Consider the following 23,414-nt stretch of genomic DNA (forward strand, 5'->3'; position numbering starts at 1 on the left):
AGAAGAAGAAGAAGAAGAAGAAGAAGAAGAAGAAGAAGAAGAAGAAGAAGAAGAAGAAGAAGAAGAAGAAGAAGAAGAAGAAGAAGAGAGACCAAGCCCACACCAGGAGAGAGCAAAAGAGGAAGATGGCGGGCAGAGGTCAGAGGTAAAAAAGGAGTGGGCGTGGCTAGGGCAGGGACCGAAAGAATAACAGTATGTGATTTCTAGGGAGAGTAAATCATGTTCAATATAGGAAGATAGAGAAGGCAGTGAGCACTTACGGCACCAGTGTGTAACTAACTGGTTTGGAAAACTCTAAACTGACCTCCGTGTCACTCAGCAGGTTTGTGCTATAACATCCCCAGAACATAGTCATAAAGAAAACATACACCTGACAATTAGACTCATCTCGTTTACCAGAAGTAAGCAAGTGTAGGGGCTAGGAATAACTTAAAAACGCACATCTGCTCAGAATAACAAAGCATGGGTGGAAGAATGACGGTCGGGGTTACGACGCTGTGATGTTTGAACCGAGGTAGGCAGAGCGCCAGTGACGGACAGCAGAGGGACCGAACAAAGCCTGCACTCTGCCCTCCCTGGGTGGGGTTGGCCTTGGCTAAACCATAGGAACACATCTTGCACGTGAAATCTCGCAAATGTTTAGGTATAATATTAGACACATGTGGGTTCTTTTCATGCTTGAAATGCATTGCAGTGGCTTATCGCAGTAGATATGAGTGGAAAGGCAGCGATGAATTTGCGGAGCCTCAGAAGACCGTCTTCCAGCCCGACGGTTCTGATGCTGCTTAGAAGGTCATGTGCTGTTGTTTGTGCCACATTCTGCTCCAGGAGAAAGCTGCCATTTTCCCAGGAGTCCTTGCTCTGCCACGTTGTCCCACAGTCATTTGTACCGACCAAATAGACAGCAAATACACAACCCTCCACCACACTTTGGGGGTGTGCAAAGCAGAAGAAGACAAGGCACTAAGAATGGCAATAGCTCATAGCAAAAAAGAGCTAAATGAGGCCTTATGAGCAGAAGGCACAAACAAAGAAGAAAAACGATGTTTATGAAGAGCCCAGTTCGCTTCCAGGTGAGTTCATCTCATTAGATCTTAATCCTCTCTGTAGATGATTGTGCCCACTGTACAGATGGGGACACCGATGCTTGGGGCCCATGAGGTGGCTTCCCAAGGTAACACAGCAGCAAATGCCATTGTCAATGTCTGACCCCAAAGCTGATGCTCCTCCCACCCCTCAGTGGTTCCCAACCCCGAGGGCATGTCACAATCATCTCACACGTGTTTAAGTAACAGAAATACTGGTCTCGGAGTCCCCGTGTGTGAGGTCTCAGAGCAGGCATCTGTTTTCCTCATCCTCTCCCAGGGGGTCTATGTACAATCAGAATTCAGAGCCCCTGGCCACATTGCAAGCATAGGCAGAGACCCACACTAAGGCGTTTACACTTTCACTGTGGAAAACAACTTTAAAAAGCCAAGAGATGGATCCAGAATAGACAGGAAGTGGAAGTGCAGGTGGAGTTGACTGCCTTCTTCCCGCAGCTGCTACACTAGGGTTTCCCCATTTACTCGATGCATGGTTTATTGGCAGTGGCGCTCCTTCATGACCGGTCATTTAAAAAACCCTTCTGTTGGTGCACCGGTACGAGGCTCAGTGACAAGTTCCCTGTAGACTCTTCTAGATCATTTATTTGGGTAGGGTGACGGGACAGATATGCCACCAGCTTTTCCTGACTCCCCATTGGATTCTGAAGCAATTAGAAGAGATTCCAAGTGGTAGAAACTGTCCCTGGAGTTTGAGATACACCTGTTTTCCAGAATCAAGTTTCTCATCAGCGAGGTCTTAAGAATTTCTAAGTGACATGTGCTTGCCAACGAGGAGGGCGACGCAGAAGCCAGCTGTTTGGTTTCAAGAAATGAATCATCATTTAAATGCTTTAAGAGTGTCGCACCCCCTTCTCCACACAGCTGTGCCACGTGACAAGCTTTGTGCCCTGTTGACCCCGCAGCCTATGTCTGTCCAATAGTGATGTCTTGCAATGGAATGCCTTCGCAAGGATGGGATGGCGCTACAAGCTATTGACTCACAGGAAATAGTGTTGTTCGAAACCCAAGACACTGGAGTGACTTGGATTGCTATGGAATCATTTTCAAATCGTTTTCAGAGTGTTCATGTTTTATTTATGTGTTCTGCAGGCTTTTCCTTTTGAATGGCCAGTCTATAAGGAATGTACGGTTCCTGCTGAGAGGATCTCTTAACGATACTTCCAGGAGAGAGACTCGCCGTCTTTTGAATAGATTGTGCTGATTTAGAAGACACAGAAGTCCTATTTCTCAGACTCATGTCATAGTATCGTGCCCTCAATCAGGAGAACTTTTACAGGGCGAATGAATGAAGGCAGTTCTCAAGGGCCATCTGCCCGCAGAATACAATATTTTTCAAACCTTCATATTCCTGTCTGCAGATTTAACGGGCTTTTTTTTTTTTTTTCTGACCATGCCTCTTCGACTGTGTCCACACTCACAGTCCAAGGTCATCACGGCTTTACAATCAGATGGGAGTGGAGTGATATTTTCCGTCGGAAAGTTAATCTGCCATCTTCACAAACGATAAAACCAGGCTTCCGTGTGCGAGCAATGAAAAGCAATGGAAGCACACTGGTGTTTGAACTTGAAAGCTGTTTCTGAAATAATTGCTTGGCTGGACTACTACTGGGCATGATGAACCCTCACGAAAACAAAACAAAATAATCCCTCGGCAGCCTCTGTTTTAAGAACGGAAAACCAGTGAGTTTGAGCCATAGGCATTTTGCCATTTGGATCTTCCTTCAGATGGTTTTGGCTGCCTGCAAGGATTCCTGACCATTCCTTTTTTTTTTTTTTTTAATTTTTTTCTCGTCTAATTCTTTTATTTTATTTTTATTTTTTTAATTAATTTATTTATTAAAGATGCCTGCCTCCTCCTCGCCACCACCTCCCATTTCCCTCCCCTTCCCCCAATCAAATCCCCCTCCCTCGTCAGCCCAAAGAGCAATCAGGGTTCCCTGTCCTGTGGGAAGTCCAAGGACCACCCACCTCCATCCAGGTCTAGTAAGGTGAGCATCCAAACTGCCTAGGCTCCCACAAAGCCAGTACGTGCTGTAGGATCAGAAACCCATTGCCATTGTTCTTGAGTTCTCAGTAGTCCTCATTGTCCGCTATGTTCAGCTAGTCCGGTTTTATCCCATGTTTTTTCAGACCCGGGCCGGCTGGCCTTGGTGAGTTCCGGACAGAACATCCCCATTGTCTTAAAGGTGTTTTCTCTTGACAGATCTCCTCCCTTATAGCCCAGCCCTGCTCAGCAGCGCCCCCAAGGGGCAGCATCCAGCTGCTGGTCAGCAGTCAGGGGAGGTGCCTGCTCACAGGGACTGCTGCCCCCAGTAGGTGAAAGAGTTTAATGGTTTTGGAAACAACAAAAACAAAAAACCTGGCATTACCTTTTCTCCTTTTGGGCCACCAGCTTCGTGTTCACCAGTTCCCTGGGGAAAAAAAAAAAACAAACAAAAAAGTCCAGTTGTTTTTAATGCATTCAGTCTTTAAAAGCATCTAGCCAAATGTTAGTACTTTATGTTTTATGTATTATGTATAACACTTCGGCAGACATTTTTGTCATTCTCAATCTTTATTCCTGTTAATGTAATGAATATTCAATCTTGTTAAAATACCAGCTAAATAAATATCTCCAGCGTCGGAGACCCCATTTGTTCCTTCCTGGTGATCTCTACAGGGGAAACATCACAACTCAGGGGCCTGACTCCCTTCTCCATATGCGTACCAGCCAAACTCAGTTGCTGTCTGACTCTCCTGCTTTTTCTATCGCAAATATTTATTGCCTTAATTTGACTCTGCTCACCCTGGGAGGATGATTGTGCTTGTCAACACGCAGAAAAGGTTAAATATAAATTGCTAAGAAACACTTAAGCCTCAGAACCCTCTGGGTGTTGAGAGACAGAGACCATTATTAAAGACCGGAAGAGGACAGACAGGCTCTCATTAGTGAATTTCAACAAGTGTGGTCCAGAAATCCTCCACCGAAAAATTTAAGCTGTGCAGAACCTGTAACTGGACACCTCAGAACTGCAGCCAGGTGACCTCGGCCTTTGCCTAGCACCAGTCAGGACTCCCCTAATCTGCAAAGTAGAGACAGAAAACTGAAAATGACATGCGCATGTGGCTCATGCTAACCTCCCAGACCCCAGCGTTGACCGGTTGGTTATGAATGTCCCCATTCCTGCAGAAGGAATTGCAGGCTGGGAAGCATAGTAAGTCACCCTGCCGGGATCAGGACTTCTCCCAAGTGAAGTCCTGCATATCACTGCCTTGGTGGCTCCTGGTTCTTCTGTTACAGCGCATACTGACTGCTCTTATTATGGTTTAATGAATAAACCTATTTCTCCTCTTCTCTGGTTTAGAGTGAATTTGTCTGTTGATCACCAATAAGCCCCGTGTGTGCCGTGCCTCTGCCTTCTCAAAAAATGTTATCATTGCTGTTATATGAAAATGGACAGTTTATGTAAGCTGTAGCTGAAGTTGGCCAAATTCTTCAAACGTTTTATCTTGCCTTGGTCAGTCCACCTGTTCTATCTTCTGCAGACACAACAGAAAACACTGTTACCACCAGAGACTTGCTTCCCATTCTTGAACAACTTTTCCAAGATCTAAATGGCCTCAATGTTCCCAGCAGCCCGGGTAATTGATGCAGTACTAACTTCAGACACACTTTCTCTGACTCTAGCTTCCCTGCTCTTAGAGCATCTCCTGTAGGAAACTTGTGCTCTTGTGGTTTGAAGAATTCCTGTCCTAGGCTTACTGTGTTCTCTGAGTGGAACCTGAGCTGCCCCTGTCCCTCTTTGGGCTCCCTCTTCTGATCTTTATCTCTGTCTCGGGCCTCTTTCCTTCTCTCCCCATCTAACTGTAGAAGGTTGCTCTTCCTTCAGACTTGGCTCTTGGTTAGGGTATTGTTTAGACAAACAGAAGTTCATAAACCTATCATGTCTCTTCTTCTCTCTACTTTAGACTTATGTATCTAATTCTAGAAGCAATTCATACTCAAAAAATTAAAATATAGAATGAGAACCATGCACGCATACATATGAGAAGAAAAGATGGGGTGACATGAACTTTAACACTGATTAATCCAGAAGTAGAGGAATGACAGTGACTGTCTTCACAAAGTATTCCTGAATAGCTTTTAAAAAATATTAATTTTCTTTTATGATTGAAAAATAATTAGGGGATGAGAGCTGCACTTATCCCTCTTGTCTACAGAAGCTAGCCCGTTAAATCTTGTATTGTCTTATATCCCCTTTCCCCTTTTTCTGAGACAGGCTCTCATGTGGCTTAGACAGTGACTTAGTAAGCTTAAGTGGCCTTAAACTTACCATGTAGCCATGCCTGGCCCCGAACTCCTGATTCTCCTGTCTTGACCTTCCTAGTGCTGGGATTATAGGCACGGGCCACCATGCATGCCTTCATCAGTTTTTTTTTTTCTTGTCCCTGACATTCAGTTGGCCATCTGGTCTAGCCTCCCTAATGTACACAGAAGCAAACTCCAGATAGTTCCTGAAAACACTAGTCACTTTGGCATGGTGTCAGTCACTGTTCCTAAAACATCAGCATGTCCCCCTAGCTGTACTTTTGCTTGGATATTTTCAGGGATGCTGGCATGTGCTTTTGTCTTTACACATGACCTTTAGATTTTGAAGCTCCAGGTGCATGGAGCACAGGGCAGAAGAGCATGGAGTATCTCTGGTGAGGGTATATCCTGGTGTATGCCAGCAAACTCCAGGGTACCATACCATAGCTGAGGTAGTTTGGATATAGTAATTTCCCTGTAGCCTCAAGTCATACTGTTCTAATAGTATTCCCAAATTTTGATTTTCTGATGGCTTTAGTCTAGAAAATCATCAAGACCATCAGAACACGGTATACTTGTTTTACTCTGTAACCAGGTCAAGAAATCCAGTTATTCCTTGGGAAAGTGGAGGAAACCATGCATTTAATCTTGACTGTCATCTTGATGAGATTTAGAATCACCATGGAAACTGATCTCTGGGAATGTCTGTGTAGGGGTAATCTAGACTAGGGAAACTGAGGTGGGAAGACCCACCCTGAATATGGGTGAGACCATCCCATAAGGCTGAGGATCTGGACTGAATAGAAAGGAGAAAGTGAGCTGAGAACCGGCATCCATCTCTTGCTGCTTCTTGGGGGCTGCTGCAATGCGACCTGCTGCCTCAAGCTGTTACTGCTGTGACCTCCCTGTCATCTACCTGCCAGCCCCAGCAAACCCTCCTTTCCTTAATTGTTTCTCTCAGGCATTTTGTCACAGCAGCAAGACAAGCAACTAATTCAGGAAATTAGGATTTAAAGTTTAGTTTTTAAAAAACTCTTTAGGGACCAGAAGGGTTGACACCAAGGAAGGCTTTGTTTTATATATCCTTGTTAGATTTAATTCTGTGTTTGGAAAGACCTTGGAGTCTGTTTTTGGACAAGAGTTTTCTGTCCTTTGTAGTCTGTGAACATCAGTGCGAAGTTATACTTTGATACACGGAAGGGAAATAGATGATTTTGCTATCATTTGTTTTGGATCAACTGCTTAGAGAAGGGAACACTGGGATTGGTTGCTGGGAGGTATTGCATCAATCTCCAACAGCTCAAACTGAGCCTCATGATGGCGCAAGATGACATTACTGGGCATTTTCAATGTCGATCTTTGAAAACATATCAGATGTATGCCACACTAGTACTCAGCGCTCAGTCTACATAGAGAGCATTCCACTTCCGTGTACGGAGCTCAGTGCTCAGTCTGCATAGAGAGCACTCCACTTCCCTGTACGGAGCTCAATGCTCAGTCTGCATTAAGAGCACTCCACTTCCGTCTATGGAGCTCATGACTTTAAAAGGTGATGGAACCTATCTAAAGGGGACTAAAATTTCCAGAGATAAAGACAATGAAGAACAGCGTGCCTGGGTAGTGAGCAGACTTTCCTTTGGAGGACAAGGGAGTTGATGCTGCTTGCAACCAACCCAACAGGATAAGAGCAACTGTCTGAAAATGATTTCTGTCATAGGAGGGAAATTTACTCTCTTTTCCATCATTGCACATGAGAACACACATGTAATCCTTCCAATTTCACCCTCCAGTGAATCGCTCCCATTTTCCTCTCTCTTCTCCTTTTTTTCTTCTATTTTTGAATTGTGCTGTGAAGGGAGAGGTTTCTTAGGCCCATGTTTCTCCTTTGGGTGCGACAGTGAGATGCAAGCACAGACTGCTGGGATGAGGAACAAGCCATCAGTCTTTTAGTCTGGAGCAGGGAGGGGACATGTTGAGGAGTGTGCTTGCTGCCCGCCCTCCCCTGAGCAGCTGCCTCAGCAGAATCTGGGCTGCGCACGAGCCATAGCTCCTGTCAGAGGGAGAGCTGAGGTCCAGGACTCGACACAGGCATCACATAAATCAATGCCAATTTAAAAGGGAAGATTGTTTTAACCTTGGAGTGTCACTTTATATGTCTCAATACATGGTCCATTATTTAATCTCAGCTCCTCCTCCACTCCGCTCATTTGTTATAGCCAGACCATCAGGCGTGCAACAAACTGCAAAACGCAACAACCTTACTATCCCAGACCAGATGGGGGTGTCAGGGGCAGTGCCGAGTGAAAAATGCATCTGGCTCATCACAGCACACTTGGCCCTTTGCTTTGTGAAGAAGACACGGTGACAATACAAAAAATAGCATTCCGTGTGGGTCACGGGGGTGGGGCTCCCTATCGATCCTTGTGGGACCTCAGCGTAGGAACCCCATCTACTCTCCTGAGGAAACAGAATAAACTGTTTAATAAGCTACCTCCCAACAATCACAATAGACATACACACTTCTGACTCAAAAGGGTTCTGTTGCATTATTTAGGGGAAAAAGAAGCTTTGGTTCCTCTCCCTGTGCTCTCATCTTCCAGCCCCAAAGTCACATTCAGAGCACACATAAACTAACATGAAGCTCAGCTATGTAGTAGCAACGATAGTAACGGAGGTTCTTTTAGGAGAGACAACAGCTGAGCTCCAGGTACCAGTGTGCAACTCTCAAAGCTCCCCACTCAACTGCTAAGCTCAATTCCCGTTAAAGTAAGTATAACTTTAAAGTCTGAAAATTAACGTTTTCAACTTCAGACTCTAAAGTACAAAGGTTCCATATATTTTCATTTAGGAAGAAACTGACTCATCAGTAAGAAAAAGTATATCTAGAACTAGTGCTGGGAGACCTGGAAAGACCGAAGTCTTAAAAGTTTTGCAAGGGTTAGCAAAAATTTAAGCAGCTGAGCAGCGACTTGGTACATCTGTACTGATGGGGAGAGAGACAGATTATAGCACCTCAACTTTTCTAGCTGACTTGTGACATCAACTTATTCTCATTATTTTGAAGCTTTTATTGTAAGTCCTATTTTATAACAGTAGAGGTCATTACAAGTGTCCTTATGCTGATTCAATTTAGATACCCTTCAGGCTTACATTGTTTTTTTAAAACTTGTCAGCTTCTCATCTTTAAAAAAAAAGTTGGTAGCAATTTAGTTAAGATATTTAATAGTCAGGAAACACTTTAACCATCCTAACATAGCACTTTCTGGAAAATTTAAGATTCAAGACAGGATCATGATCTTAAAATTATCAAGAGCCAACAGAGTGCTTACATGTTTGATTTTAAATTTGTCAATTATGGATTTCTCAGGCCTTTCCATTAAATTTAATTTGGCGAACAAAAGACTGAGATTTTTTAATTAATCAATTTGTCCTTGGAAAGCAATGAAAAGGTAGTTTTGAACACCAGGTGTCTTCAAGACTTGATTTGGGAGCTTGAAGGATAGAAAGAACACTGGCTCCTCTGGCAGAAGGCCAAAGTTCAATTCCCAGCACCAGTACAGTGTGGCTCACAACTATTTGAAACTCTGTTTACAAGGTATCTAACACCTTCTTCTGGCCTCTGTGGGCACCAAACATGTGTGTTACACACACACACACACACACACACACACACACACACACACACACACACACACTCAGAAAAATAAGTAAATCCTGAAAAAAAAAGACTTGATTTGGAATACACGATCTTGGAAATGTGTGAACAAAGATGCAGTATTGGTTCCAGAAACATATAGGGAACAAATGCCAGAAAACAAAGCAAAAACACAAGGGTCTGTCTCTACCTTTTTCTGTGGTACAAGGTATGAGCGATGATCTGGTAGCTACAGAAAGGACCCCTTGCTGTCCTTTTGGGCAATGAAAGACAAAATGACTCTGTATTGGTTTCCCAATGCGATTAGAGCCCATGTGTTGTTCTTGAACGATGAACCCATCGATGACTTCATTCCTACCTGTGTAGTCATCAGCTCGGGTACACTCAGGAGCTAGGCACTCCAGTGCTTCCATGGCAGTAGTCTTTGTTCCAGATGTGGTGAAAGAAGAAGTTACAAGCTAGTCCTATCCATCCCTGGGGAGGCTCTCACCCTTCATCTATGGACGTGTGCCTGGGACCTTTGTCTGGAGAGGTTCAGTTGTGGTATGACCCAGAGCTTCAGATAAGAAATAATTTTTTCTAGCTCTTCATTATCAAACTGTGAACTATGACTTCAAACTCTCTAAAACCCAACTCTTGGTTTATAATATGTCTAGGAACCTTTTAAAGATTTAAATTGGGAAACATAATGTTCAGTATGGGAAAATGTTTTGAGCATATGTCTCAAGGTCTGAGATGTTAGGAATTAAAAATGCTTTTGCCCCCTACAAATATAACCACATAAAGATCGCTGCACCCACAAGCTGTGGGAAAAAAGAAGCTGTACCTTACTGACGTAGCCGCCAAAAGTCTGCTGTAGTCCTTGCAGCCCAGGAGGTCCCTGCAGGAGAAAGCAAAGACAAACACATTTCCTGAAACACTGTGTCTTTAAATAATACACCCAGAATCTATTTTGTCAAATATCCTATTGAATAAAGAGTTTCATGGTTATCAACATAGAATCAGATTTCTAAAGTTATTTTTTCTACGTTAAGTCTTACATGAACCGGAAGTACAGTCATAAGTGGCAACAGGAAACATTTACATCAAGCATCATCAAACTCTCTACTAAAAGGAATTCCACCCACTATTCCAGGAAGGACGTCATAACTTCAGTTTATTTCTGTGCTTTTCCCAGGATGGAATGAGTGTTTTGCAGAAATGCACAGTACCACATATTGTTAACATAAAATGTGGGGAAGTACATTTTTTTTTGTTGATTTACTCTTTAGAATTGTTTGAAATGGGATACACATGAATCCTAAAATGGGATACATATTTTAGACCAGGAACAGACCTGTAAAACCTTACTTCTAAGGCATTTTAATACTGGCAGTTATTGTCTTGGGACTATTTGCTTGGCATTATATCCAGATTCGGCTGGATAGAAATATTAAGTAGACAGCCGTCCATCTCTAGAGCTACCAGGAAAAGAGGTAGAGAAGAGTTCTCTAAGATTTTTAAAGGTTACATTTTCGAGAGAGAATTATAAGAAACACCAAGTTTAGCATTATTTTATGAAGGAGCTGCAGTCAAGTTAGACTGAGCTATCTCAGACAGGAGATGCATATACTTCATCTAGACCTCAAAATCTAGGAGGAGAGAAAATACTACAGAGGCAAAATTCCCCGTGTTTTACCTAAGAAGATAAATTAGATGATTGAACAAATTAAGGAGCCCCATTGAGCAACGAATATTTTTAAAGAGAGAACTTAAGTTTTGAAATGTGAAGAAAAATATTTGAAGAAACAATAGCTAGTTGTGTTCTGATTCAGGTTAAGATCTTAGGAGTGTGGACATACTTAATGCAGGCTAACATTTTTTGCCAGGTGTTTCCTACAAATGGCTTGTGTTTGAAGATCATTTAAATATGAAATCTTGGTATTGTGTCAGTAAACACAGAGGACATGAGGGTGGGGTGATGGATTCCTGGGAGCAAGTTGCTGTAATACTTGAGACAATAATGGGACCTGAAAGCAAACTGAGCTGGCTGTGACCAGAAAGATGATGCTGTTACCTTGCTTGGAAAAAAATAGAGCCAAAGAATTCTCATGACGTTATGTACTTTTCTGTTGTAATAGGTGCGGCGGGGCTGCGTCCCCAGCACCCTGCTGCCCGCAAGGCTAGCTTTACCCGAAATAATTACACGGAAACTGTATTCATTTAAACACTGCTTGGCCCTTTAGCTCTAGCCCTTACTGGCTAATTCTGATATCCCGATCAACCCATCTCTAATAATCTGTGAGCACCGGTCTTACCGGGAAGATTCTAGCCTACGTCCATCCTGGGTCGGAGCTTCATTGCATGTGCCTTAGAGAGCAGAGCTCTCGCGTCCGCCCTGGAGATGGGAGCATGGCGTCTCTCTGAGGCGTCTGCCCTTGAGAGGAGAGCTGTTGAGTCTGAGCTCACTTCCTCTTCCTCCCAGCATTCTGTTCTGTTTACTCCTCCCACCTATGTTTTAAGCTATGAGCCCAAGCAGTTTGTTTATTACTTAACCAATGAAATCAACAGATTGCTATATGACACTCCCACATCACTTTTCCATCATACAACCTTGTGTAAAATATTCCAGTTGTTAGATGAAATAATGAGGAAGTCAACCATTGAATTGAGGGCAGCTGTAGACTTTCTAGCCCAAAACATACAGTTAATAACTTATTCTTAACAGGAGGCAAGCTATTCCATATATGTTAATCTTTCTGAAAACATCTATGAGGCAAGGAGAAATTTTGGACACCATGGGTAACAGCATCGACTATGTGTTAAAGCACTAAGGAGTCTAAGTGTCAAGAATTCAGTCTGTGTGTTCATGATAGGAACCTTTATAGGCAATTACTGTGATAAGATAAATCAATTTAGTTTCATATGCCTTCTTCCTAGTATGAGAATTGATTATGATGGCTTCTAAGTAGAGTAGAACAATTAAAAATATTGTCTCTTGAATAGAGTCTAAGGATCAATCAAATAATAACATTCCAAATTTATATGGTGCTAATTGTGTGCCATTTATTATGATTTAACTCATTAAGTTCTTGCAATGCCATTGCAATAAATGTGCCACCACTGTTTATGATTCAAAGATAAAGAAAGAGAAAGTTAGAGTTGTTAATTGGCTCAAACTCAAATCACTGTCATCTGGGTAGGCTAAAATTAAAGTCATTTTTGACCTATTCTTTTTCTGTTGCAACCGATGTGTATTCATTGTACATAGTGCCATGTTTCATGAGAACAGCTTCTTTCAAGTGTATCATGTATTCTGTCATATTTATCGTCCAGTATCCCAACCTCATCCTCTCTCTTCCTGCTGGTCTTATCCCTGCACCTTCTGTTTTCATCGTGTGTGTATGGGGGGGAGGGCGTGTTTAAGCATCTATATAAAATCTAGGACCCAAAAAAACTAGAGAAATCATGTGATATTTGTCTTTCTGATTCTGACTTCTGTTTAAAATGATAATTTCAATTTGCATTTACTTTCCACTAAGTAACCTAATTTAATTCTTTATGATTGACTAGAACTTCATTGTGCACACATGAATAAACATTTTCTTTCCTTCTTTATCTACTGGTGGACACCAAGGAAGATTTCACTGCTGGCTGTTATGAATAGTGCTTTAATAAACATGATATGCAAAAGTCTTTCTTATTAACTTAACATCCTTTGGGTATATTCCTATAAGTGGTATATCTGGGTTATAAGGTAGATATATTTCTGTATTTTGGGGACCTTTTGTACTAATTACCACAGTGACTGGACTAACTTACATCCCAACTAGTAGTATATGCGGGTTCCTTTCTTCATATCTAAAATTTGTTGTCAATTATTTTCTTAGTTGCAGCCATTCTAATTAGAATAAAGTAGAATCTCAATGTAGTTTTAATTTTCATTTCTTTGATGTCCAAGAATATTGAACATATATTTATTATCAATTTGTGCTTCATCTTTTGGTAACTGCTCATTTTAATAGCCCTTTTATTGGCTCAGTTGGGTTTTTTTTTTCTGTTTAGTTTGTTGAGTTCTTTCTCTCCCATTCTGTAGGCTGCTCTTCACTCTATTTGCTGTTTTCTTTGAGGTACAAAAGCTTTTAGATGTTGTGAATTGATGTTGTTGGCAGTACTTCCTGAGGAGCCTGTGTCTTGATGTGTTAACTGTTTCAGAGATTTGAGTCTTACAGTAATGTCTTTGATCCATTTGGAATTAGATATATTTGGATTTTTGTACAGGTTGCAAGTGAGGCAGAGATGTCTCCAGTTTCATTTTTCTATATATGGATATCCAGTGTCTCCAACACCATTTGTTAAAAGAGACTGTCATTCCCCCAATGTATGTTTTTGCCATATGTGTCAAAAACTAGGTATCTTTATCTATTTCATGACTCTGTATGTCTGGTTATTCTTTTCCTTTGCTAATACCATGTTAATTTCCTTTCTTTTTTAATTTAAAATGAATTTTATTTTCATATAGCATATTCTGATCACTGTTTCCCTCCCTCATCTCTTCCCAGATCCCTCCCACTTCACCACTATTTCAAATCTGTTTTCTATTTTTTTATCTTTAGAAAACAAATGGGCACAAAATAAAAACAAAACAGGACAAAATAAAACCAACCAACTAAATAGACAACACCAACAACACCAACAAAACAAAGAAAAACCAGAAGAAACATATGCATATATAGAAACAGAACCCCCAATCAGAAACCATAATATACGAGCAAAAGATCAGCAAGGTAAAAAAAAAAAATTCTCAAACAAAGCACTATGAGACAAAACGGTGCACAAAATTATATCTGAATTTGCTTTACGTTGTTTATCTATCATTGGCCGTGGGTTCTTCCCTTCAGTTGGTTTGTATTCCCAGTGAGACTCCTTTGGAGAACGCAGGCTGCTTGTCAAGGCTATAATCTTTCTCCACAAGCTGATGGGAAAGCCCTATTGTTGAAGACAATACCTACAGAAATCACTAAATGAGGGGAAGTTGATCGGGTGCCTGCCTTGAGCCTTTGCCCCTCCTGACTTGTATTCGTGGTACTGGAAGGTACTGTGGACACTGTTAGAGTAGAAAGGTAAACACCAAATCTGTAGTGTAACATGAAGTCAGATATTATGATACTTCCAGCTGTGTTCTTTCTTCTTCAGATTACTGTGACTATCTGGAATATTTTTGTGGCTCCATGTGAATTTCAGAATTATAGTTTTTCTGGTTTGATTTTTCTGTAGAATATCACTGAAATTTTAATAGAATTTCATTCAGTGTGTAGATTATTTTTGATAATACAGTCATTTTCATAATATTATTTCTGTTGATCTCTGAGCATGAAAGATGGTGATAGCTAATTGCTGCTTGTCAGCCTGACACATCTGGAAAGAGAGACATTCAGCTGAGGAACTGACTCTATCAGATTGACCTGTGGGCACATCTATAGGGATTTTCTTAATTGTTAGCTGATGTAGGAGCAATTGGCCCATTGTGAACAGTGCCATTCTTAGGCAGGTAGACCTGTGCTATGAGAGAAAGTTAGCTGAGCAAGACAAGGGGAAGCAAACCAGTAAGTAGTTTTTCTCCATTGTCTGTTTCTTGCCTCTTGGACCCTGTGTTGGCTTCCTTTGATGATGGACTATAACCTATAAGAAAAATACATGACCCCACAAGTTGCTTTTGGTTGTGGTGTTTATCACAGCAACAGGTATCAAATCAGAACAGAAATTTCCATCAGGAAAGTGAGATGTTGGTGTGATCGGCCTAACTATGTTTTTTGTTCTTCTTTTCTTTCTGTCTTTGTATTGTGATGACATTTGAAACATTAGGTTAGAAAAGTCAGTGAGTGGTGACCAGAGCTTAATAGACTCTTTTTGTGGGGGTTTAGAAGATAACGTTGAGGAAGAGGAACAGAGAAAAATGGATACCTCAATAAAATCAATTTTAAAAAGTTAAACAAAAAAAAAAAGGAAGATAACGTTGAGAGCGCTCGGGCAGTAAAGTCTGGCTTTGCAAATTTTAGAAGCAACTTAAATATGTTGAATTAAGAATCTGTGAAAGTTACCCCTGATAACGGGGAAGGGAGGAGGAGGGGGAGGAGAGGGAAGCAGCTGAAGAGGGACTTGGCTTGAGGCTGGGCTTGCTCTCTATCTCGCACAATTGAAAAGTGTGCCAGTACAGGAGGTGCAAATCCTTCTCCTGGGTTTGAGTAACACTGGCAAGATAATTCTGCTGAAGCAGCTCGCGTCTGAAAGCACCAGTCAGGTCACACTTACACAGGATTCGGACCTCAAAAGTGTAGAGTCACAGGTTTTAAACTGGAAGGATGGGGCACTCACTGGGGGGCAGAGGAATACCAGACCATGCTGCTGGAGTTCTTTTGAAAATACTGAAATTCTTATAGATGTAACTGATAGTGTAGACAGAAAAAGATTCGAAGAGATGGACCAGAAACTAACGGGATTACTGTAGGAAGATAATCTAAGTCGTGTGCCAGTGTCCGTCTGGCCAGCCTCTGAGACAGGGGAAGGACTGAATCTACACACACCCCAGCACCGACGCTGACATATTCAATCTCACGGGCAAGGGCAAGTAGGATGGCGTGAACTGAGCAATCTGCAATTGTCAATGCAAAGAAGACATAAAATGAATGCAGACACTGGGGCTGTGGGAGCTGAATTCGGCCCTGAAAAACACTGATTTGCTGCTTTTTGACCAACTGCTTTTCCATCTCATATCTGTGTGTAGAGAGAGGGCCGCAGTTTAAAAAGGAGCCCTGTTCCAGGAGTTGATTTTAACTGATCTCTGAGGTTTAATATAGGTTTTCAAACAAAGAAATTATATTATTTTCTGCGCGGTGGGGGTGTCTGTGGAAGTGAAACCTTCGCTTCACCGGGATAACCAATGCTGCATCTGGAGCTTAGAAATCAAGTGTGACTAATAAGAGACCAGCATCAGTAAGGCACCACCTTCTGGGGAGATGGCCTCTTTCCTTCCTCAAGGTCAGCATGCAAGCCGTGGTCCACAGGAGGCTGATGCTGCGTTTCCTAGCTGGCTGCCTACCTTGGCTCTATGAAGGAGCCACGTGGTCCGGGGTTTGCTCTTATGAAAGCAGCAGAATCCGAGGGCTAAGGAAGAGCAGCTGAGACTTGGCACCATGCGGCAGGGTCAGAGCGCTTGAAGAGAGGCCAGGAGGCTATGGGTGAAGGTGCAATTTCAGTTGCCATGGAGACCCCAGCATCGGAGATGCCTGGAAACTAGAACACAGCTCTTTCCTCCTTCTATGGTCCTTTTAAATTTATTTCTTCAGCATTTCAAAACATGAAGTGTAGAGGGATTTTACTTCCTTGACTAAATTTATTCCTCGGTATTTTGTTTTCTTTGAGGCTATTGTGATTGTGCCGGTTTTTCCCCGAGTTCTTTCTCAACGTGTTTGTTCTTGGGAAACAAGTGACTGGTTTTGAATGTTGACTTTATATCCTACTTCTTTGATGAAATGTGTAACAGTTTCAAAAGTTTCTGAAACTCTGGGAGCCCTTTTTTCTATATAGATGACATCATACACACATAGAATTTTATGACTTCTTCCTTTATTATTCATAGCCTTTATTTCTCTTGTCTTATTGCCCTAAAACTTCAATAGCTATAGTGAATACAGAGGCCTGATCTCTAGCTAAAATCACACTTGTAGTAATTGTCATCATAGTTTTGTTTTTTAAATTAGGTGTTGCCCTAGAGAATGCAAGATGATGACTCTTCTTGGTTCACTTCTCATACCACAAAGAGTGTAGTTAGCACGTCTCATCCACCAACACCGTGTGGCTAGATGGAAGGATAGAAGTGCTTTGCTCTTAGCTATAACCCTATTGCTTAAAGGAAAGTCCCATTTGTTTATTATTTTTCAATTATTAGTTCTTTGAGAATTATTCGTTTCTTGCCTCTCTCATCCACCTGTATGCATTCTTTCAATATGCCAGAACATTTCAGAATACGGTTGCAGTAAGAATGTGTCCTCTTGCATGTTGGGAGAAAACGTGGCTGAACAATGCAAGGAATGTATGTGTGTGAGGGGAGGGGCTTCAAAGTAACTCCGAAGACAGGGAAAATAGCAGCAAAGCAAACAGGGTGGTGCCAACAGAGTAGCAAAGGCAGCAGGTGTTGACAGGAAAGTTTGGGAGAGAATTGGGTATGCTTCTATGTAGATGGTTATCCGCCCCCCTGAATACAGCTGTAGTCCATGGACACAGAACATGTTCTGAATGTAGAATCCTAATCTTGTAAAACTCACCTTTGGGAGTAGAGAGGGAAAATCCAGGTGGCTCAGTGTGGCTGTTTCCTCTAACACAGTAGCAAGAATATAGCCCACTGTAAAGAGCCACAAGCCAATAGAAAAGTGAAAACAGTTATTCAGATACCCAGAAGATCAACACATCTACAAAAGTGACACCCGTATTTTCACATCTTCTTGTTATGAAATGTCCTGTCTGCAAAATAGTGCTCCGCGTGGGTTTGATCTGAAGTGTTAAGCTCTACTTCTTAATCAGATGATGGGCATTTATGGTGACGTTTTCCTTCTAACTTCTTAGTCAGTGGAGTACTCTGGGTACCATAAATTCATGGATTACTGTAATAGAGATTTATCGCTGACAGTCCGCTAGTGCAGCAGTACTTTAAATAAGCCCTCCCAGACAGCTGCGGAACCACACTGCGTCTGAACGCAAACGCTGGCACAGACAGGGAACAGTCCATGGACACCGACTTCAGCAAGTGGAGAAAAGACTCACTTGATTATTTGAAACATGCAGAAAAAAAAAACTTCAAATAAAGCAGAGGATGTTAATCATGGATAAACTCCGAGAATATATGTGCCAAGAGTAGCTTGGTATATGGTTGGAAAAGCAATATAGACTTTGAGGTCTTAGAACTGAGGCATTCCTATAGCCACATCGTCAAAAATGTGCTATTTTTCCTAGCTTCTCTTCCAGGTTGCAGAATAGCTGGGGAAGACTCAAGGAATCAATTGTTTCAAGTTTAGCAAGTGCCCGCAGTCCTATGGAGCATCAATCAATTCTAAGAAAGAAGTTAAACATGGATGGCGACAAGTCTCCAGGCAACACGAGCTCCAGGGCATCTGAGAGGTCATTTTCTCTTAAAGACTTGTGTTTAAGAACCAGTTGAGAAGACACTGAGACAAGTCACCCTCAGTGAAGAGGAGGAGGGGACAGTCACAGAGGGCACACCGCCATTGGTTAATCCACTTACACGTTCTAGCTAAACAGAATACAGCTTTGTATAGAAAGATTATCAGTCTCTTGCCCACAACATGAGTGCAGGTGAATCAGGGCTATGGGTTTTTGTTGTTGCTGTTTTTTGTGTGTGGAGCTCTGATTCTTTACTCGGATGCCCCAGAAGATACAAAGCATTAGATTAATGTGAGTAGCACATACAGCAGCTTTTAATGGCTAATGAACTCCAGGGAGACACACCTCCATCTGCAATGCAACTGTACTGATGCGCACTGATTTGAGAGGTCTATAAACTTAGCATGAGTAGAAATGTTGAGGTTGCAAAGAACCGTGTCTGGTTGATACACGGGATTAAAGCTCTGTCCAATTCGGGAACTTTGTACCTTCAGCAATAGTCTTAGTAGCATTTAAGGAATCTGGCTAAATCCTTGCTGGATGTGAAGAGCAGAAATACCATGACATCTCTCACCAGTTACCTCAGACATTCTATCACACCATCATGGCGTCACATGAAGAACTGTGGCTACCATCTTTTTAATAGATTTCACTTGGGGCTGCACATTCTTGAAAGCTCTGGTGAATCTACTGTTAAAATTGAGGCTTTCTCAGTGGCTTAGCTGTATTGCCACTTTCCAGCAAGTCCACCTAGTATGCAAAACTCAAAGGAATAAGTGTGCCTTCCCCACTGTTTTTTTATCATGAACTCTGCCTGCATGTCTGAGTGCTTGATGTATGTAGATTAGCCCATCGTAAACACTGTGTCAAGATCTCAGTGGCTCCTTAACTTCTCCTCATTCACTGATCTTTGCTTGTTGATCCCAACTCTGTTAAAAAAAAAAAAAAGAAAAACAAAAAGCAAGCAAACAAAAACCATTTTTCCCTGACTCATAACTATGCCGACTGAGCATCTTCGAGATCATAACTATGCCGATTGAGCATCTTCGAGCTATCTCAATACCACTTATCTCATTGTACCAAAGCCCTTCAATGTCTTATTAGTATAAGGAGGTCCTCCCAGGACTCATAAATAGGGATTGTGAGCAATAAACAACTATCTCTGATCTTACGGATTTCTAAATAATTTCAGTAATGACCTTTGAAATATCAGAAACGTCTGTGAGGAAATTTTTGCTAAGAATACTCTTCAAATTATAGTAAAATTAATTTTGCTTTAAGAACACGTAGAAAGCTAATTATTGGTCAGTTATTTGGGTTCATATTCCAAGGATCATTTCCACTGTTCAAATGGCTAGCTGGAAAGGCAGAGAAGTAATTATTTTTTCCTTGATAATTAAGATTTTCATTAGGAAGTCTAAGATCTCAGACATACGCATAGTGACAATGATTGGAAATGCTAATGTTCCAATGTTTCTTTTTCTCATATATGTCCCCACATGTGACACATTGTACAGGACTTAATACAACACATTTACACTAAGTATAGTGTGTCATATACTGATACACAGTCTGCTCAGATGAAAACTTCTTGAGGCCAGGATTTCAATTACTATCGGGATTCAGCATTATAACACCAGTCGTGGAATAGGGAAGTATTCCAACGTTATGCCTCACCCCCCAATTCCTGGTACCAGATACTGTCTGAATTCAATCAATCGTTGCTTTTACAAGAAAATGTTTATGAGAAAAGCCCAGTTCCTCCTTGTTTGTTTGGCTTCACTTACAGATGGTCACGGAAAGAGCAAAGAGCTCGCTGCTTCTAGATTCACAGAGGGCAGGCCCCAGATTCAGATTAATCTGGGAACTTGTCAAGTCAATTGGAGGCAAAGCTGTGGGGAGCACTGGTTAAGTAGGAAAGAGCTCATGGGTGGGATTATCACTAGAATTACAACATTTGAGATTGGACTATAACTCTGAGGGAAAAAATCAATAAGGTTCTTCAGAGAGAAACAATTCGAGAAAGCATTGTTTTGTTTTTAGGAAACTCAGATCCTTGGGCGCGAAAGAGATTGCTCAGGGGTTAAGAGCACTTGCTGCTCTTCCAGAGGACCTAGGTTTGGTGCCCGGCACCCACATGATGGTTTTCAAAAGCACCTATAAGTCCAGATTTAGGGAATCCAAAGATGTCTTATGACCTCTGTAGGCACCAAGCATACAATACATACATGTAGGCACTCAAAATACACATAAAATTAAATAAATGTAAAAATGAAACATAGATCCTTTCATTGATCTTAATATTTATTATCAATTGGTTTTCCCAGCATTTCTTGAGATTTCATTCTGTAAATTAAATGGATGTAAATTCACAATGGACCACTTTATTAGCCTGCAATCTACTGTAAATTGCAGTGAGAAAGGAGATGGTGACACTGGCTTTCTCTTCTACCCTTATGCATTTTTGGGAATATGAGTGCAAGCATGTATACATACACACATACATATACTACATATGCTCACTTATATGCACACACATACATGTGTTGGCATGTATGCAACAACAAAAACAACAATGACAAACCCACAAATAAACAACCCAAAACAAAAAAAAAAATACCCCACCAACAAATACATTCCATACACTCAACTATCAAGACAGGATTTCTGAAGCTAGAAGAATCACTGAGTGTTTCTAGTTGGGATTCTAGTGGGACATCCTAGATATGTGGCCAGCTACTTCATATTAAGCCATATTTGAGGGCTGCTGGGAGACGAGACTTTTTATCCATACATTCTCCCTACTCCTTGGTTTATGCCTACAGCTCCACAAATGATCCTTATTTTGTTGTTATTACGTTCTACTACCACCTCAGATGCAAATATTCTTGGATGATGCAGTTCTAAAGTTTCATATTTCATAGTTCATGGTAAATCTATAAGTATCTGGACCCCCATTTTTCCTCGATTGCAGGGTAGGGTGATTGCAGAGACGATAATCTAATCTGAGCTCACGAGAGCTTAACGAAGTGGGTACTTGTATGTTCCCCACTGGGCAGATGGCAAAACTAAGTACTTTTCCCATCCAAACTACACAATTATTGACTAGTTGTGGCAGAATCAAGTGCGAAATGCATTTCATTCTAATACACTCGTATGAAGTGTTCTTTATGTAGTTATCCAGACCAGGTGAGGTGGGGAGGGAAAGGAAACATTAGCTTGGAAGAAAAACAGGAGAAAAGAGTACCAAGAGAGGGAAGTGGTTCAATAAAAGGCACAAAAACTCTAAAATCAGGAGATCGCACCACCCCCAGGTAGAGCATCTCACTTCCTATTGCTGGGCTCTATTGAAAGGAGTGGCTTCTTTGGAGCCAAATCTAGTTACCTTCAACTATCAGCGGTGGGAACTCAGAGGAGAGTACAGCCAGAAGCTGGGTTCTGAAGAAGATCCACATGGAGACAAAGAAAGTCAACCGGGAGGACTTTGACAATCAGGAGATCTAAGGTGTTTTTCCTTAAGTAGTCCTTCCTATGTGCTTTTGTTCTCGTTGACAATCAGATTTAACAAGGTATCCAAGCATGTATTTATACCAACAGTGTTGGACCAAGTTTCTTTACAACGATTTGAACAGAGGATGGTACGAAAAGAAAAACAAAGCAAAAAAGAAAAAGATATAAGCAGATGGTCCTGATGTTGAAAAGCAAGCATCAGCCCCGTTGTCCCGAATAAAGTAGATCCAGGGGTAAATCCCAAGGCAGACAAAAATAGTGACAAGGCAGGGGATGATAAAGTGGGGGTGGCTGTAATAACAATATTAGTAAGTCATAGCAATTACTCGTGAGGATGGTAGCTGTGACAGCCCATTTCCTCTGTTTGTGCTGCTATAGCAGAATACCCAGGACAGGATAGTTAACAAGCAATAGATTGAATTTCCCATAATTCCTGAGACTGGGGAGCCTAACATTAAAGTTCTGGCCTCTGATCTCATGAGGACCTTCTTGTATCCACACTTGGCCGAAGGCAGAAGGCCAAGATAGCGAGCTAGCCACACGCTGGGGAGATTTCCTTTATGAACTGCCTTAATCCTGCTAATGAGGTCAAAGGCTAACAGATGTAGATTAAACTCAGAATTTGAAAGCAAAGCTATGGAGAAGCTTTGGCTTAATCATCTCTCCAAGTCACCACCTTTCAATAGCGGAAATGTGAATTGTGGAAAGAACACATTAAAATTACAGCATAGGTGTATTTATTATCGCATTAACTATTTCAACAATCCAAGAAGGGGACTCTCCTTCTTTTATATGTAGGACTAAATAATTTACTCAGGTTCAGTCAATGAAGAAGAATCTGGTTTTAACCCAGGCTCTGTCTGAGGCCACAGCTGTACTCTTTTAACTCTTTCTCTTAAACTGACAGGGAAACGAAATCTCAGCCATCTTTTAAAACCAGTTAAAAATCTCCAGATGGGGCCATTCTGTTGTGAAAGATGACAGAACCCCTCAATATGATATAGGATCAATGAAGGCCACACAGGGACAGCTTTGAAATCTGCCATAGCATTTCAAAGACCTCAGTGAGAAGAAGAGATGGAGGGAAAAAGCGCCAGAATAGGCCCAGAGAGTGAGGAGAAAGAAAACAACACGGAGACAATGAAATCCCTGAGGACTTAGAATATCACGACAAGACAAGGGAGGAAGACAGGGCAGCTGCAAAGGAAAAGGTAGTAAGACTGTGACCTCGGTCACAGCAATCAGAGCATCTGAGGCTAAGTAACACCCGCGAGGGTCGGAAGTCTCCGCATTTACACCACGGGAAGAGAAAAGGAGAAATAACAGTTTGCAAAGGCGGCGGAAGAAACTCCGTAACCAAATGAGCACAATCGCCTGGGGAGATTGTTGATGATAGCAAAGTCCCGTGAGCACGAAACCACAGAGAACATTAGTTGTGAACTTGTCACGCAGAGACAAAGAAATATCCTTCTAATAAGAACACAGCAGAGCCTCTGTAGTCGATCCTAGAGGAGGCACTGGTACACCAGCACTGAAGGACACGGAAGGCGTCGAGTGATTTATCAGGGCACTTTGGTTTCAATATTTTGGGGAAATTTTCCCTATATAAAAAAGTTTGCAGCAAGCCGGGCGGTGGTGGCGCACGCCTTTAATCCCAGCACTCGGGAGGCAGAGGCAGGCGGATCTCTGTGAGTTTGAG

At 41.8% G+C, this 23,414-nt stretch overlaps 1 protein-coding gene across 1 annotated transcript in view; it reads right to left on the reverse strand.

Annotated features, from left to right (window-relative positions):
* The window catches only part of Col19a1 (collagen type XIX alpha 1 chain), a 319,373-nt gene that overhangs the window by 64,978 nt on the left and 230,981 nt on the right, over positions 1–23,414 (reverse strand). Inside the window, exons 16-17 of the mRNA XM_026785603.1 lie at positions 9,876–9,929; positions 3,476–3,517 (exon numbers count right to left, since the gene is read on the reverse strand). Of these exons, the coding sequence (XP_026641404.1) occupies positions 3,476–3,517; positions 9,876–9,929 (96 nt within the window). The remainder of the gene's footprint in view (positions 1–3,475; positions 3,518–9,875; positions 9,930–23,414) is intronic.

This window comes from Microtus ochrogaster, linkage group LG2 (genome assembly GCF_000317375.1).
Source record: "Microtus ochrogaster isolate Prairie Vole_2 linkage group LG2, MicOch1.0, whole genome shotgun sequence".
Lineage (NCBI taxonomy): Eukaryota > Metazoa > Chordata > Mammalia > Rodentia > Cricetidae > Microtus > Microtus ochrogaster.